This window comes from Nymphalis io, chromosome 18, assembly GCF_905147045.1.
Source record: "Nymphalis io chromosome 18, ilAglIoxx1.1, whole genome shotgun sequence".
Classification (NCBI taxonomy): Eukaryota; Metazoa; Arthropoda; class Insecta; order Lepidoptera; family Nymphalidae; genus Nymphalis; species Nymphalis io.
In genome coordinates this window covers 4,801,250-4,818,378 of record NC_065905.1, presented here as the reverse complement: position 1 = coordinate 4,818,378, position 17,129 = coordinate 4,801,250, and the positions used below count along the sequence as shown (strand labels likewise).

The window sequence follows — 17,129 nt, the reverse complement described above, 5'->3', positions numbered from 1 at the left end:
CCACCACGATGCTCCAATGCGGATTGGTGGAATAGACATGTGGCAGAATTTCAGTGAAATTAGACACATGTATGTTCCTCACGATGTTTTCCTTCACTATCAAGCACGAAATGAATTATAATCGCTCTTACCACTGGGCCATCTCGGCTTATCATCAATAAATAAGTAATACAGTGTAAGTTACTATTGTGCTGCGCCTCGTCAAAATACATGGAGCGAAATGTAGATGAATTAATTAACATTTTTATCACGTTATTGAATTATAGAAGAGTAAGGCAAAGTAAAAACTTTCTATCAAGTGTGATCGCTGTCAAGCGTATGTTGTTTAATGAAATGTCTTGTCTCAAAGGATTGGAAATCTCTGAATGTTTCTCAATATCACTAGGAGCGTCATTGGGTGAAGTCAAAGTAACGGGACAGGTTCTCATTAACATCAAGCGATTTCTTAGAAAATTTTATGCTGCCTTTTAGAAAAGTATTGACATATTGAAGAGTATGAACGACTTGACTAATAAGATAACCTCATGTATGAGCAAATAACCAAATCCTATAATAGATTATGGTAACATATATTTATACTTAGGTAGTTATTTATTAAATAGCTTTAAATGCATTATTTTTAGTCTCTATATTTATTTGGGCGTGATAATCTGAATGGAGTTATAATCTCCAATTGTCGTTATTATTTAGATTATAATTATAATTGATTTTACAAATACAAGTATGAAAGTGTTTATTATAAAGGATAGTGACAATAATGTATGTGAACTAATAGAATAATCTATTAAGTATAATTTGCATATAATTGTTTTTTTTTTTTTATAATTTTATGAAAGAAAAATAACGCTTTTATGTCATAGTGAAAAAACTAAATACAGTGGACTGATTCATGTAACGCAGGTTAAATAACTTCAGTTATTGTTTTTTTTATAAGAGCAAATGGGTGACCTGATGGTAAGTCACCACCGCTCATAGACAATGGCATTGAAAGAGACGTAAGCCATCGCTTACATCGCCAATGTGCCACCAACATTGGCAACTAAGATATAATGTTCCTTGTGCCTGTAGTTACTCTAGCTCACTCACACACAAACCGGTACACAACTTCACTAAGTATTGCTTTTTAGCTGTTGAATATGAGAAAATTAAAAAAACATGAACTAATTTAACAAGAAACTTTTTCGTTCATAGAATCGCTGTAGAATTTAAGCAAGTTAATTCCACATAGTAAGGCGCGGAAGAAGTTACAAAATGTAAAATTATGAGGCGAACTTAGACTAGAGCAAGGTTTTAGAACTTTTAACAATGTAAATTTTAATTTAAAATACGGGTAACAGTTCAAAAATTTTTACCGTTGTATAGAAAACGATTCATGGTTACATTCAATTATAATTTTAAATTTTACTCTTAAAACAGTAAATGAAATTAACATTGGTTTTAATGAGAGCTTGATTATTTTTTGCACGAGTAGAATTATTTGTATGAGATTTGTATATGTTTCTTTTATTTTTCTGTGTAATATTACTTTTTTTATAGTATAAGTAGGCGGACGAGCATATGGGTCATTGGCATTGTAAGAAATATTAACCATCACTTACATCGCCAAGGCGCCACCGACCTTGGGATCTGTTATGTCCGTTGTGAATAATTCATTCCATTTAATTTAATTCGCAATCGTGGCGCAATAGTCAAGATGACCCAGTGCCGTCACGGATTCAGACCCAAGCAAACATTACTGATTTTTGTATGTTTAATTTGTGTTATAATTTCAACTCGTGCTCAGTCGTGAAGGAAAACAGCGTGAGAAAACTTGATAGTGTTTAATTTCTCTGAAATTCTACCAGATGTGTGCCACCCGCATTGGAGCAGCGTGGTGGAATAATTTACACACCTTAGATGAATCCATGAAGGAGGCGGCCGTAGCCCAGCTGTGTGACATTCGCTGGACTTTACTTTGCAACTATGCTCCAATAGTATTTCTTTGTATCAAAGTCTATCAAACGAATCTTTTGCAATAATCTTACTAATTACATGTAAATATTAAACAGTATAATGTAATAACAATATATGTATTAATATATCTTAAGAATATCTAACTACCCAGAGGTCAGAACTCGTGCATCTAAAAGTAAGGTTATAGTACCAGGTTAAGCACCCCTGAATTTTCAAGATGGATAAAGGGTAAGTAATTAAATACAATTGAATTATTATTTGAAAATCAACGAATGCTAACTCCACGATTTAATATATTCTGTATAATATTTTATTAAGTAATTTTATCAAAATCAATATTGTCCTGAAATATGTAATTTCGATACTATTTATAGCTGTTAAAGTATACACTTGGCCGATATATTGAAGGGAAAGCGACTGTGATGTTGAATCACATATAAAGCTACAACCATATTAGTTAATAAGCAAGTGCGAAGTATATTCGAGGTAATATTTTAACCTGTCTGTGCGATTCCTTATTCTGACAAAACGCTGTCATAACTTATGAGCCGAGTTTTGAAATGACAAATACATGAATTCTCTAATGATTTATAGAGCAAATTACTTTAGAGTATAGTTTACTTTGTTCGAAACGCGGTCACAGAGGGTCAGTGTTTGCTAAAGTTCAGACAAGCTTACTTGTTTGCTTACAATTAGGCAGCTAGTTATAGGAGTAGACAGAGTGGAAATTTGATATCGGGTAATAAGGGCAGTTACCTTAACGTTTGGAGTTACAAGAACGATGTATGTTATACTAACTGGTATTAATTGCGGCTTCATCTGCATGTTATAGGGGAAGGGATTCAATTTCAAATTCAAATTAGGTACAAAGATGTAATCTTTGTTTTACTTGAGGTTCAATCTTGCTTCATACCAAATTCGTCATTATTATTTGCCGTGAAAGCCTATCAGACAAAGAAAGAAAGGCAGGCAGAGTTATTTTCTTATTTATAATATTAGTATAATTTATAGAGTACTTATTTATTTCATGACTTCAATCGTGTGTATATATAAAAGAGGAACTTGTGAACTTGTTGTTACTTGAGACAAAATAAGGACATCAAGACAATTAGCGTCAAATAAGTTCTATTTACCTTCACAAATGAAATGCTATAATCGCATTTTCTTCTCAATAACACGCTTTTATTCTTAATATAATTCGGCAAATATACTTACATTATTTGTTATAAATTTGTTTGTTGATTTTTTATTTATTTTATTACGCATACAATATAAAATTACACATATATTATTTTGTTCTCTGTTTAAAAATGAATTGCGGTAAAAAAATCACGATCCGACCAATCGCGTGCAATTATTAACATACCCCCGGTTAGATCTGAATTGTAGAAGACGGGATTTGAGTCCCCGCCGCGGCAAAAATTTGGGGCCTCCATGCGCGCTACACATACAAGCAACGACTTAGTTAATAATACACTCTTTATTAGTATATTTACACTCATTTATAAGACAGAGTACATATATAATAAAAGCACTCGATTATTATTAATTTGCAATTATTTTCTTTATGTTTAAGCAAATACATAAATACTTTGAAATTTCGATTTTAGATAAAATATAGTTCTATATTTAAGTGTATACATATATAATATAGTTTTTATTAATTATATGTATTATAATTCGTATCTAAATAATCCATTAGTGCAGATAATTGAATTTAAACTGAATTAGTTTCATAAATTTTATATGAATCCAGACCTCACACTGATTCAATCACATTGTTTATAATGGCATATGTATGTAATAATGTAAATATTAAATTAATCTATTCTCATATTTACATAATAATAGTTTCGTGTATGAGGACATACGGACACTGCATGGAAAACGCTCCGATTTATTAACAACTTTATGAAAAACCAAATTCGATAAATGATAGTGTTAGTGTGTTTATAGGCTTAATTGAGTTAGATTTCTATCCGTTATAATTGAATATAACTGATATTGTTTATTTCACAAATTGCAATTGGTTGGAGAAGTTGTGATTATATGCAGATCCTATATCCCACAAAAACCGTACTGACAATATTATCTTTATTAAGAAATAATAAATAGTTAATTATTTTTATTTAAATAAAATATTTTATACATTACGAGTGACGACGAACAAAGTTTAAAAGACAATACTTATTTTAAGTAAAACATATCAATACGTATATCATGCGTTAATACTCACTCAGCGTTAGTCTCAGGCGTGGGCAGGTCTCCTATCGTGGTCAAGGTTAAAGTCGACCAATATAGTGACCCAAGATATTTACGCGTCAAAGTCGCGTAGTCGCCTGGTCGATGCGGGTATGCCCAATCACCCTAAACAACAAATAAACAAACAGTTATACAAACAATGTATTTCAAAATCGACAGTGTCATGCAAACAAACGGTTTGATTGCAATTACAATGTCGATCTGAAATACATACAATTTTATAGCACGTGTATGCCATTGGCATCCACAGAGTAATTGCATTTATTCTCTAGAGAAGACTCGGAGCCTCTGAATGCAAGTTGTCCAGTTTGATTGTACTTTTTTCATAGCTTTAGTTAAGACTAGTATGCATATATATCAAACTTAATAATTTTAAGTCATACACAGTCATATATGTACTGAAAATAAATATCATACACAGTCACATACACACACACGTACACACACACACGCACACAAACACATTCTGTTCTCCATCATTCATTTTGCATTAATATGAGTATAAGTAAGAATGTATTTTATTGTACATACATATAAATACTATGTTTCTACGTTTAATTTTCTTTTGCTTGTATCTGTTATAATTATATCCATGTATAATTTTAGTACTAAGTTATAAATATAAAAGTTAAATAAGTAAAATAAAATTTTAAATTTTAACTAATTCTTAGTTCAATATTAAATTTGTGTTTTGCTATAAAACTACGTGAGGATATAAACTTATTTCTTATTTCAGAAAATAATTAAATACAGACACTATTGTGTAAAGGAAAGGAAGTCTACTTCCTACTTTAGCGCATTGAATTGAAGCAAATCTTGCAAATTAGTCTGTTTATACGGATATTCAACATATAATATCCTAAGACCTTGTTCAGACAAGGCCATCTGATCCCAAGCTAAGCAGAGCTTGTACTATGGAAACCAGACAACTGATATACTACATATACTACTTTTGTTTTGTAAATACACACTTATATAGATAATTACACCCAGACTCAGGACAAACAGACATGTTTATACACACAAATGTCTTGGGTGGTTCGTCCGGTATATAGTACATATATTTAAGACAAGTTGTGTATCGTTAAATTATTTTTATGAACAGTTTTAATTTGTTAAATGTTCTATATATATCATATTTTTTTTTATTTATTGTGTACTCTTTATACTAGTTAAAATATTGAAGAATTTTTTTTTTGTCCCAAATAATAATAATTAATTGAAATCGTAATCTTATTGTAATTTATTTTAATATATCAAGGTATTGATCTACCATACAACAATACCTCTAGTATTGATGTCCTTGACGATTCAGATTCCTTATATTTTTAAATTTATTTTTCATCATTTTCTGAATTACAATATAAATCTTATTACTAAATTAAATTACCTGGAATCCCTCAGCTTCAGATAGTAGAAAATAGAAGCATCCAAACCAATGAGCCAAGATAAGTAAGATGTGGATTAAATTAATCACTCTCCAAAAGTTTGGGTACACAGTCCTGGACTCCACTATATAGTAGCAGTTTACAGCTCTGTACACCTAAAAGCAATTATATATATATATATATATGACCAAACTAATTTATACTATAATACTAATGTACTAAAGAAGTATTTACCACAACAATGATCATTGTTAAATAAATCACAATCCCTATCACAAATTACTGATCTATGGAATTTGATAGGAGTTTAGATTACTTCCTTTACAAACAAGATACTGAATTAATTGTAAACAAATAACTTATTAAAACTTCAAAATTAGTTTTTTAATTAGGACGATACAAGGAAAGTTTATAAGTTCAATTGTTAAAATTATTGTCACTTAAATATTTACAATATCTTATTATTAATTTTTGATGTCAACTGAAAATTTTCTAATGAAAACCTTCAAGAAACTTATTCAAAGTTATAAGTAAACATTTCTGGGCTCAATTTAAAATAAAATAATAATCATTGTATTTCTTCTGTTTTATTAGTCGTCCATGAGGTCTTTAGAACGCTTAGCCATGTCTGCTGTCACTTTCAGCAGAGTTCTATTATATTTTGTAGATTTAAAGTTTCTTTCATTCGCTATTATTCCCACTGAGAGTTTACTTTGTATCATTTTATGATGGGTGTTGAAGTTTGAACTATGTATTATATTAACTTTTTATCGTGCAACTGAGTTGGTCATTTAACAATTCAGAGATCGCGATGTATATTTCTTAAAAGGTTTTATTTTCAAAAAATTGTTCTCTATTTTATAATCATTCTACTTCTTTACTTTTTTTAGCTGCTTCAGGACCTATTTACGTTTTAATAGTTCCTTAGTTTCCTAGTGTTTAATAAAAATTTTTATTTCTTATTATTTCCAAATTCCAGTAGCTTTTTGGCTATGATATGATTGGAAATTTGCAGATTTATTCAAGTCTTTTTTATAGCCTGGCTGCTGTTTCAATTTCCCCCTTTTGGCACAATCCCTTGTCTTGTCACTTCTACCGTTTAATATCATATCGACCACTTTAAAATATTTTATTTTCTCCTCTTCGACTTCAAAAAGTATTAGATTCCATTCTCTCAGTTGTTTATCGAGATTTTTTTTGGATTATTAATTTTCTTATTTATGTTATAAATATATATATTTTTATATTTAATCCCATTACTTCCGTACTTTGGTTCTTTCATTATTATCGTATCTTCCAATGTTTAGGCAAAGTTTAAATAATCATTGCTTATGGACGAATGTATTCGGTCAAAAATGCAACTCAAGTTTAGCGAATTTCAGACGTCACTAGATCACTCTTTACTTTAAAAGTAACTTTTCAATTATTGTTTGAGATAAATAAAATTATAATACTAAATTCGTTCAATTCGCTTCGAAAAACTTAAATGGCACTTACGCTTGCACTGACTGACCTCTATTACATTTTTCCCTTTTTCTTGTGGTCTCTCAAACTGAAGCAGTCACAGCGAAAACCAGATAAAATCCGATTTTTTGCTAAAATTCGCTTCTTGTAGCCATTTTCCCACCAATTGCTCTAGTAATACTTCGTTTTGCAATTTTATCTAGTTTGCCATCCGAATAGAAAAATACACGAACACAGTAGTGTCTTTTCTCAGATGTATTTTATGAAAACAGTAGTGGAATATTGTTGTCGTTGTTAATTATATATAATTAACATTTATTTTTTTAATCATTTATGTAACTAACATATATATAATCATTAGCAAATTACTCGTAGTAATAAACGATTTAGTTAAGATAATACGTATTAATTTTAATTTAATTCCATTTTATGTAAATAATAAATGAATGAATGATTAACTGTTCTCCATTATAACATTTCTTAAACATTTAAAAATAAATCTTTTAAATTATTGACAATTATTATATCGTAATCATTATTTTACGTTTACTCTTAATTATACAACAATAAATACATAAAAAAGTTTATAGTTGTTTACCTTAAGGAATCTTGGGAAGCGTATAATCGGATTGGTTCCAATCTTCAATTGCAGAAGGTCCAATGGTAAAAGCGCGGTGATATCCAGGAGAAATGATCGTGAGTATACGTAGTGTTTTGCTAATTTCTTTGAGTCATATACCTAGAACATAATACAATATTAAATATCAATATAGCAACTTATTTTTTTATTCAATTAACAGTAACATTTATGTTATATGTGACATTGTAAATTGCTATGAATATTATATTTATTAAAGGTCTATTGTCGCCGAAAATTGTGGTCGAATGTGAAGAAAAAGGGGCGAGTTTAAAAATAAGTACATGATAATATGATATTTTTGTATCAAATTGATTTATCTTATCATTATACAGAATCTTACCATAAGCCCTTGTTCTAAATATCCAGTTCTCAGCTGAACGACCAGGTCCAATGCAAACACAATGTCTCCAATGCCGTCGCAAGCTACCCAGAAATAGTGGCACATTATCTGCAGACAAAATCAAGCAAAATAATTTATTAATAAAATTATATAATGTGAAAGCCGGCGCTTTAAATAGAGTTTTTAAAAACGTTGACCCAATACAGCCTTGAATCTGATTTGTAAAATTCTTGTCTTGAAGTTTGTTTTGAATTTGCTAGCTAACTATGTATTAAAGGAAAATTACAAATCAATATCATGTTGAAAACTACGATAGAAAGAACATCACAATCATTAACACATAAATTGACTTTCTTAAATCTGAATAAGCCCCTTTTCTTAATTGAAAATATATCTGAAATGAAAAAAAAAGAAAAATATATTGTATAATATGTTTCAATTACTATCTTATATTACTAATATGCGGTTTCTTGTGTATTAACTGATAAAGTAGACAAGTAATACATAATAAAACGCCGAGAGAAATGAAAGTAGGATATTGAACGATTTTCTGGTAACTAAAATAACGCAATTGAATTCATGAGCCTCGTAGTAAATTCAATTATCTTATATTGCGTAGCGGTGCTACAATTGTATTTACGCTACGAGAGTAATGGCTATGGACGTAGGCGGTTACATAAAGTCTACACCTTTTTGCTACGCTTACGCTTACTAATATTTAGTAGAAAATAATAGTAATTCTTATATCGCTCATAAACATTGGCGATATAAAAAATATAAAACATTCCGTACATCACCAATGCGCCACCAACCTTGGGAACTAAGATATTATGTTCGTTTTCTCTGTAGTTACGCTTACTCGCTTTGGCTTCAAACTAAACAATATATTGCTGTTTGGCGGTAGAATAACTGACCTAACCTACCTAGACGGGCAAAGCCCTAGTACCAATTAAACACTTAGGAAATACCGTTTATCAATTTATATTAGCTCAAAAATAAAGAGGTAGATAAAAATCATAAAGAAATACTCATGTTTTTAAATTTGATTACGTGTACATTCGCTAACGCAGAAGTTATGAAGACAGACGGAAAGCCACCCCTTGTCTTTGAAACAAGATAATATCTTCAACGAACAATGGCATAACATAAATACAACATTAATATTTCATACAAAAACAATGCCAATTCTTGTATATTAAATTTATATTATTATATATAATTTATGAATAAATATAAACTTTATATATTTTATCTCTTCTCTATTCTATTCTTTTTAATTCAGCGACACCCTTCTATCTTAAAGAGCGTTTCAATCTCCTAAGGGAGACTCATAAGCGCGCTCTTCGCTCGAATGAAAATTTAATTCTCTCCATTCCTTCTCACTCTTCTTCCTACTATTCTAAGTCCTTCACAGTTGAAGCTTCTCGACTTTGGAACTCATTATCCTTAGCTACAAGGCGCGCACAGTCATTGGCCGTTTTTAAAAGTATGATTAAGGACTTTTACCTGTCGCATTATTAATACTAAGCAGTCGTTGTCGTTGTTAATTTTTTGTTTTGTTATATCTCCTATTTTTATTATATATATATTATGTATTTATTTATGTGTGTATTTATTATAGTATATATATATGTATATTTATATTATATATAATAGTAGTGTAGTATATATATGTATGTATGTATTATGTATGTAGTAGTGTATGTAGTATATAGATAAACTGGCTTGTACCCTTCCCATTTATAAATATTATGATCCTCTGCCCAAAGGTTGCCTGGAAGAGATCGCTGCTTAGCGATAAGGCCGCCTGTTGCACCTCATGCAACTTTTTTGTTTAAAAATTGTAATTTTTAGTTTTAAGTTTGGGTGCAATAAAGTGTCAATAAAATAAAATAAATAAATAAATAAACTTCTTATTATGAAATTGGTAGGCGGACGGGCAAATGTGCTACCTGATGGTAAGTGGTCACCTCCATCCATAAACATTAGCACCGTAAGTAATATTGAAAATTCCTAACACTGCCAATGCCACCAATCTTGGGATCCACGATGCCATGTCCCTTTTGCATGTAATTACACTGTCTCACTCACCCTTCAAACCAGAACACAACAATACTAAGTATTTCTATAGAGAATATCTGATGATTGGGTGGTACCGACTCAGAAGGGCTTGACCAAAGCCCTAACACCAAATAACTACCAGAATTTTAGTTGTAACTACCAGCTCCACGCGATTTCACTCGCGTAAGCGTTACTTAGCTGCCTTCGCAGATCGTAAATCGATTTTGTATTATATTAAGTTATCTATTGTAAAAAGATTTTTACGATTCGTATTAGATCCTGAGATAAGTTAAATTTTATTATCATATTAAAATTAATTAATAATTATTATTGAAAACAGGTTCGTTTTGCTTGAGTAAACATAAATCTAGGAATCCAAAAGCTGTTTGATTACTTTGTGACATAATTGTGGTTGTAAAAAACCTTAATTAATTGTGAACGAACTAATAAAAATAAATACAATTTTATTGGGGGATATTTTAGGTGTATTTATAACATTACATTTTCTTAATTACAATGTTCATTAGCTACGTTTTATTATACCACTAATAGACCATTCTACATATAAATTACATATTTTATATTTTCGTTTATAATAGTATGTACTCGTAAATCTAATTGTAAAGTATGCTAGTTTTATTTTTTTGTTGCCATATAAAAAAATAAAATAAATATAAAACTTTATACCACTTTGATAGTCGTTAACCGTAGTAGATTTAATATGGAGACTTATATTTTTCTTATTTTTATGAGTATATAAATAGATTTCCTCCAAAAAAATGTTTCAAAATTGTCGCTTTTCAATGAAATAATTTAATGTCGTTTGTGTTTGTTTTCTAATATTTTTTACAATTACTTAGTCATTATTATTATTATTGTAGATTATTTGCTTTTATCAGCTGCTTCGTGGTAAGTTTCATTGCTCAATGTAAAGGAGTAACTTTATGTAATTGTTATATAAGAAAAAATATGACTTAACATGTTCGAAAAAAATATAAATATTAATAGACTCTTACATCTTCTTACTGTACATCATACAATATATACTTAGACAAACTTTATATTTCTCTGTAACAAAATGAATACATCTTGTGTTTGGCGATGAAGCAAAAATATAGTCAGTAAACATTGAAGATATCAGCTGGTAAATTTCTGCCGCGTGTATCCAAGTTTTTAACAGTTATAACAGTAAGGATACTCCAGCACTGTGACATTTAACGTTACCATTTTTATGTAAAGAAAAACATAAACTTTTTAGTTTTTAAGAATGTATACGGGAAACATTTATAACGATCCATTTATAATAGAATATTAAAAATGTATTCAAAATAAACACAGCTATTTGTGATAAAAGTTTCTTAATATTTTGTACCATATACTAAAAAGAAATTAATTTCATCGTCGATATGAATTGCCACACCGTAAGAAATATTAACAACATCATCAATAAGCACATTGACGACATAAAATCTACTTTCCAAAGCTTGGCCAGATATCATTTTGAATTAAGATATTACTATGATGTAACTAATTAAGTATTGCTGCTTGGTGGTAGAATATGTGATGAGTTATTGGTACCTACCCAGTGTTTGAACAAAGTAAAAAATATCATATAATTTCTCTTATTTACATGCTGTCTCAACGATCGATTAATAACAAAGAGAACATAGGTAAATAAATAATTCATGTAACGATTATTTAAGAGTATGTGTATCTATAGAATTAATCGAAGCGAATTTTTTTGCGTTCCTAATGAGGGTAGAGATGACTGCGCTCTGGTGTCGGACAGAACTAATTACATAAATGTCTTCCAACGAAGTCATCACACTCGATTGCTATCTAATAATAGGAGTGAGACATTCTTTACCCCCGAAGGGACAATAACGAGCTCCGCAAGGTTCTCCGCAAGCTCATTTTACTCAACCGAGTCTTTGGAAATTTACACTGAACGTAGACACGATTTAAAACAGTCTTTAGAATGTCTTAGCGCTAACAACTTGTTTTATTTTACGATATTTTATCGTAAAAACGAAAGTACTTTAATTTTGTAATATAAAGATGCTTATCTATAAAATATTCATGCGTTAATCTAAAATATATTAATACAATTTTTGTTTAAGTTGCTTTACTGGTAATAATTTCTCATAAAATTTCGTTCGTGATAATATTTAATTAATTATTCTAAGTAAGTTGTGAGACTAATAATATTAATTATTTATTATTAATGTTTAATAATTATAAATATAACGGTTCAAATAGGGAACAGCACCAATCTGGGTGCAATGCCTCATTATTATCTTTTGGATAGCATGTTTTATTCTATAATTTCTAATATTATGTCCTTATAGGTTTATTTTTTATATAAAAAATGTTATTTAAACATATACAAAAATAGTAAATTAAAAGAAAATATTCTTTGAAAACTATAGTTTATTTATCTGTGCGTCATTACACGCATCACGAACCCTGTTAAATGGCCTTTATTAAAATTACAAGATGTTAACTTTTTATAATTTTTATGATAATAGAATCGGTGTTTGTACAGTAAAAACTTTTTAATATTAATACGTTTATATTAAAAGATTAATAAATGTGTCATTTCTGATATATCTGAAAGTATTATCATATAGTTATGTTTATTATTTATATTTATTGGTACCATTTGTCTTACGTCTGCGGTATTCTTAAGAGTTGGGTGGGATTGAAGTGCAGTCTTAGCTTGAATAAATAACCGATGTATTTTCAAGATCGATCTTCTGTATATAAAGTTCGACGAAAGCGACGGTCTCAATAACATTGTCATCATTGAGCTATACACTTTTGTATATTTATTTCTATATATCTGTGGAGCTATTTTTTAATAACAAACTCGAAGTTCACTTTAGTGAAATATTACATATTTTGCGTGTCGTTATTGACTATAATAATTTAATTAGAGCATTTAAGGCTGGGTGACTTATCGGGTGGTGGATGGTAAGGGATCACCTCCGACTACAAAAATATATGTTAATGTCCTAATGCTGAGCTAAGACTCCTCTCACTTTGAGGAGGATGCTGCTGTGCTGCAAAATATTGTTTCAAACTGAAATGCTTAAATGTATTTCGTATAAACGAAAAACACCTATAAACTTTGCTTTGTTTATCTGATAAGAATCAATACTATTTACATCTTTTTATATAAAAATTCAGTTGTGCGTGTTTATATTTTTTCTCCTCCTAACCGGCTTGACCGATTTTGATGAAATATTTATTATGTACTTATGTGGTCACCTGAATGGTTTGAGCTATAGTTACTATACCGGTGATGCTAATTCCGACATCCAGTTTTTTTACTATCCTGCCAAAATTATTAAAAAAATATATATTTTCTCAAAGAAATAAATAATCCTTAATGTTCAGCGTTTATAAATTTCCAACAGTTTTTTTTTTATTCATGACCTATATTATCGGTTAAAATATAATCTTTATTTTAAAGTTATTTTACGGGCATCTGTTAATCTGTATAGTATAACTTTACTAAACCAGGAACTGTTTCCTAATCTGGGAAGCAATCTCTTGTGTGGTATTCTAATATCCTGAAGTTCGATGGGAAGGCATTGTTCGCTCGATTCCTTATCTCGCTTAAAATCAAATAGGAAAAATATTAACTCTATCGGTTTAAATATTAATTGTTTTTAATGATAAAAATAATTTAGTTACTTAGAAAAAATGTTACACAAAATACGTTCAAAACTAAGTTCCTATATAGTAGAACCATTAATAATATATATAACCATATAAGGCCTTATCTAATTAATTATTGATATCTGTATTTCAAAAATAAAGAGCCTCCCCCTACAAAAATGACATAAAAAATCAAAGCTTGAAGTTGTTTCAGCTTTGCACATATTTATATATAAATAGGCAAATCAAACAGCAGTGCGATCTTTAAGAACTCATCATCATCAGCTTAATTTCATTACTCACCCATGAAATGCTAACAACCGACATGATATACTATTTTGATGCGTGTGGTGTTGAAATTTTATAATTATTATGGTCAAAATCGCATATCGATTTCAGCGGTGAGCTTCGAGTTTTGTTCTTACAGTTCATTATATTTTTCTCCTCTGTTTGTAAACCGGTTTTATTTATTTTTTCTTTGGCAGTTACTGACGTGTTTATTGTCATCAAAATAAATGTAAAAAGTGTAGTAAAAAACATGCGAGATATGCAATCATATCAATATTGTATTCAATAGGTTAAATTTCGAGTTTTACAAACACAAGTTTTATTAGTATTGTCGTATTTTATTAATTAAAAAAAAAAACATAATAATAAATAATAGAATTCTAATTAAAAAAAAATAAAACGTTTCATTCAAGATTCTCATTATGATGGTCTGTTAAATAAGAGCAAAGTTTTTATTGTTGTTTTAATTCCAAAAGATAAATCTTGAATCGCTGAAGCACTGAACGGAACCTAACTGAAACTTTGCGATACCTACAATACTTAATTGTACTGATTCCCAGAAGAGATATCTGCTATAATATCTCTCAATTTAGATAAAATAAAGTTTTTTCTAAACTTAAACAAATTATTTTTAATAAGAATTCGATTAATCTTCTATTGAAGAAATATTCTTAAAGGTTGGTGTGGTTGGTGGATGCTTGCCTTTCACGCCGAAGGTTGTGGGTTCGATTCCCACCCAGGACAGATATTTGTGTGCATGAACATGTCTGTTTGTCCTGAGTCTGGATGTAATTATCTATCAATCAATCAATCAACAGCCAATCGTTGTCCACTGCTGAACATAGGCCTCTCCCAAGGTGCGCCAAAGCTCCCTGTCCTCCGCCTTCCGCATCCAGTTGGTGCCCGCCACCTTCTTAAGGTCGTCGGTCCACCTGGCTGGAGGGCGCCCTACGCTGCGCTTGCCGATTCGCGGTCTCCACTCTAGGACTCGTCTGCTCCAACGGCCATCGGTCCTACGACATACGTGACCAGCCCACTGCCACTTCAGCCTGCTAATTTTGCAAGCTATGTCGGTGACTCCGGTTCTTTTCCGGATAATCTCATTTCTGATCTTATCCTTCAAAGATACTCCGAGCATAGCTCGCTCCATAGCACGCTGAGCGACTTTGAATTTGTGGACTAGTCCCGCAGTTAGTGTCCACGTTTCGGCACCGTATGTCATGGCAGGTAAGACGCATTGGTTGAAGACTTTCGTCTTCAAACATTGCGGTATAGACGACTTGAGGACTTGACGAAGGTTGCCAAATGCTGCCCATCCCAAGCGAATTCTTCGATCGGCTTCCTTCTCAAAGTTGTTCCTACCGACTTGTATTATCTGTCCTAGGTAGGTATATTCACTAACAACTTCGAGAGGTTTCCCCTCGACGTATATCGGTCCCGGCACGACATGCCTATTGAACATGACCTTGGTCTTGTCCAAGTTTATACCGAGACCGACACGCCGGGAAGACTCGCCTAGGCTACGCAGCATTTCGGTGAGTTGTTCCAGCGACTCTGCTATGATGACGATATCGTCGGCAAATCGAAGGTGTGAGATGTACTCGCCGTTTACATTGACTCCATACCTAGTCCAATCCAGCGTTTTGAAAACGTCTTCCAACGCGTTGGTGAACAGTTTCGGGGATATTACATCCCCCTGTCTCACCCCTCTGCGCAGTTGGATCGCCTTCGTCTTACAGTCCTGGATGTGGACAGTCATTGTAGCGGCGTTGTACAGACATCTCAGTACCTCGATATATCTCCAATCGATATGACATCTCTGCAAAGAGTCGAGCACTGCCCAGGTTTCGATGGAGTCGAAGGCTTTCTCGTAGTCCACAAATGCCATACACAGCGGCTGATTGTACTCTTCGGTCTTCTGCACAATCTGCCGAACAGTATGGATGTGGTCCACGGTGCTGTAGCCTGATCGAAAGCCGGCTTGCTCTGGGGGCTGGAACTCGTCAAGTCGTCTGGCGAGACGGTTCGTGACGACTCTTGAGAACAGCTTATACACGTGACTCAGGAGGGAGATTGGTCTGTAGTTTTTCAAGAGGGTTTTATCACCTTTCTTGAAAAACAGTACCACCTCACTCCCGCTCCACGTTTCCGGGGTCTTGCCATGTTGGATGACGGAATTAAAGAGGCTTGCTAGCTCTTTCAGGACCGGAGTCCCGCCTGCCTTAAGCAACTCTGTTGTGATTCCGTCATCTCCCGGAGCTTTGTTGTTTTTAAGCTGTTCTAGAGCCGCCCTAATCTCTCCTTGGTCAACGACCGGGAGCTCCTCGGAGTAATGGCGCATAAGAGGGGCGCGCTGGTCATCAATACTGATTCCCACGGGTTTATCCGATCTTGAAGAGAACAACTGCCCATAAAACCTCTCTACTTCTCCGACAATCTCAGGCCTAGAGGTAACGACCCCACCATTTTCAGTTTTAAGTTTTGTCAGACGCGGCCTCCCAAACTTGCGAGCGAACACTTTCGATCCCCGATTTTGCTCAATCGCAGCCTTGATGGCACGGGTATTGGAGCGTCGGAGATCGCGTCGCGTCAGCGTTTTTATTGTTCGGTTTAAGGCCTTATCTGACAAAAACGATGGTAGTTCTCGTCGTTTTCTCATGTCTCAGCAGAGAGTTTTGGTGCGTTGTCTCTTCTCTGTGGCGGAAAACACTTGCGGGATGTGTTTTGCAGTATTTTGACCAGCGTGTCGGTTCTCTCATCAATGCTGCTTATGGTTTCCAATGCGGTGAATTGATTTTGAAGTTCCATTTGGAACTTTTCGGAGCCTTGAGCAGCTTGGAGCATGGTAGGTCGGAGAGTAGACCTCATCATTCTCGATCTTTCGGCTTTTAAGTTGATATTTAGAGTGCCTCGAACCAAGCGGTGATCACTTCCGGTATTAAACCTGTTGATCACTGAAACATCTCTAAATATGTGCCTTTTATTCGAAATGATAAAGTCTATCTCGTTCCTTGTCACGTTATCGGGGCTTCGCCAGGTCCACCTCCTCTGAGGCTTCTTTTGAAAGAAA

At 32.3% G+C, this 17,129-nt stretch overlaps 2 protein-coding genes across 6 annotated transcripts in view; one reads left to right on the top strand and one right to left on the bottom strand.

The window, feature by feature from the left end:
* The window catches only part of LOC126775553 (histone deacetylase 3), a 398,376-nt gene that overhangs the window by 45,859 nt on the left and 335,388 nt on the right, over positions 1 to 17,129 (top strand). The gene's annotated exons all lie outside the window — the stretch shown is intronic.
* The window catches only part of LOC126775511 (uncharacterized), a 109,766-nt gene that overhangs the window by 26,325 nt on the left and 66,312 nt on the right, over positions 1 to 17,129 (bottom strand). For all 4 annotated transcript variants that reach the window (XM_050497493.1, XM_050497495.1, XM_050497496.1 and 1 more), the window contains exons 6-9: positions 8,048 to 8,155; positions 7,666 to 7,806; positions 5,606 to 5,758; positions 4,190 to 4,320 (exon numbers count right to left, since the gene is read on the bottom strand). In XM_050497493.1, coding sequence (XP_050353450.1) covers positions 4,190 to 4,320; positions 5,606 to 5,758; positions 7,666 to 7,806; positions 8,048 to 8,155 — 533 coding nt within the window. The remainder of the gene's footprint in view (positions 1 to 4,189; positions 4,321 to 5,605; positions 5,759 to 7,665; positions 7,807 to 8,047; positions 8,156 to 17,129) is intronic.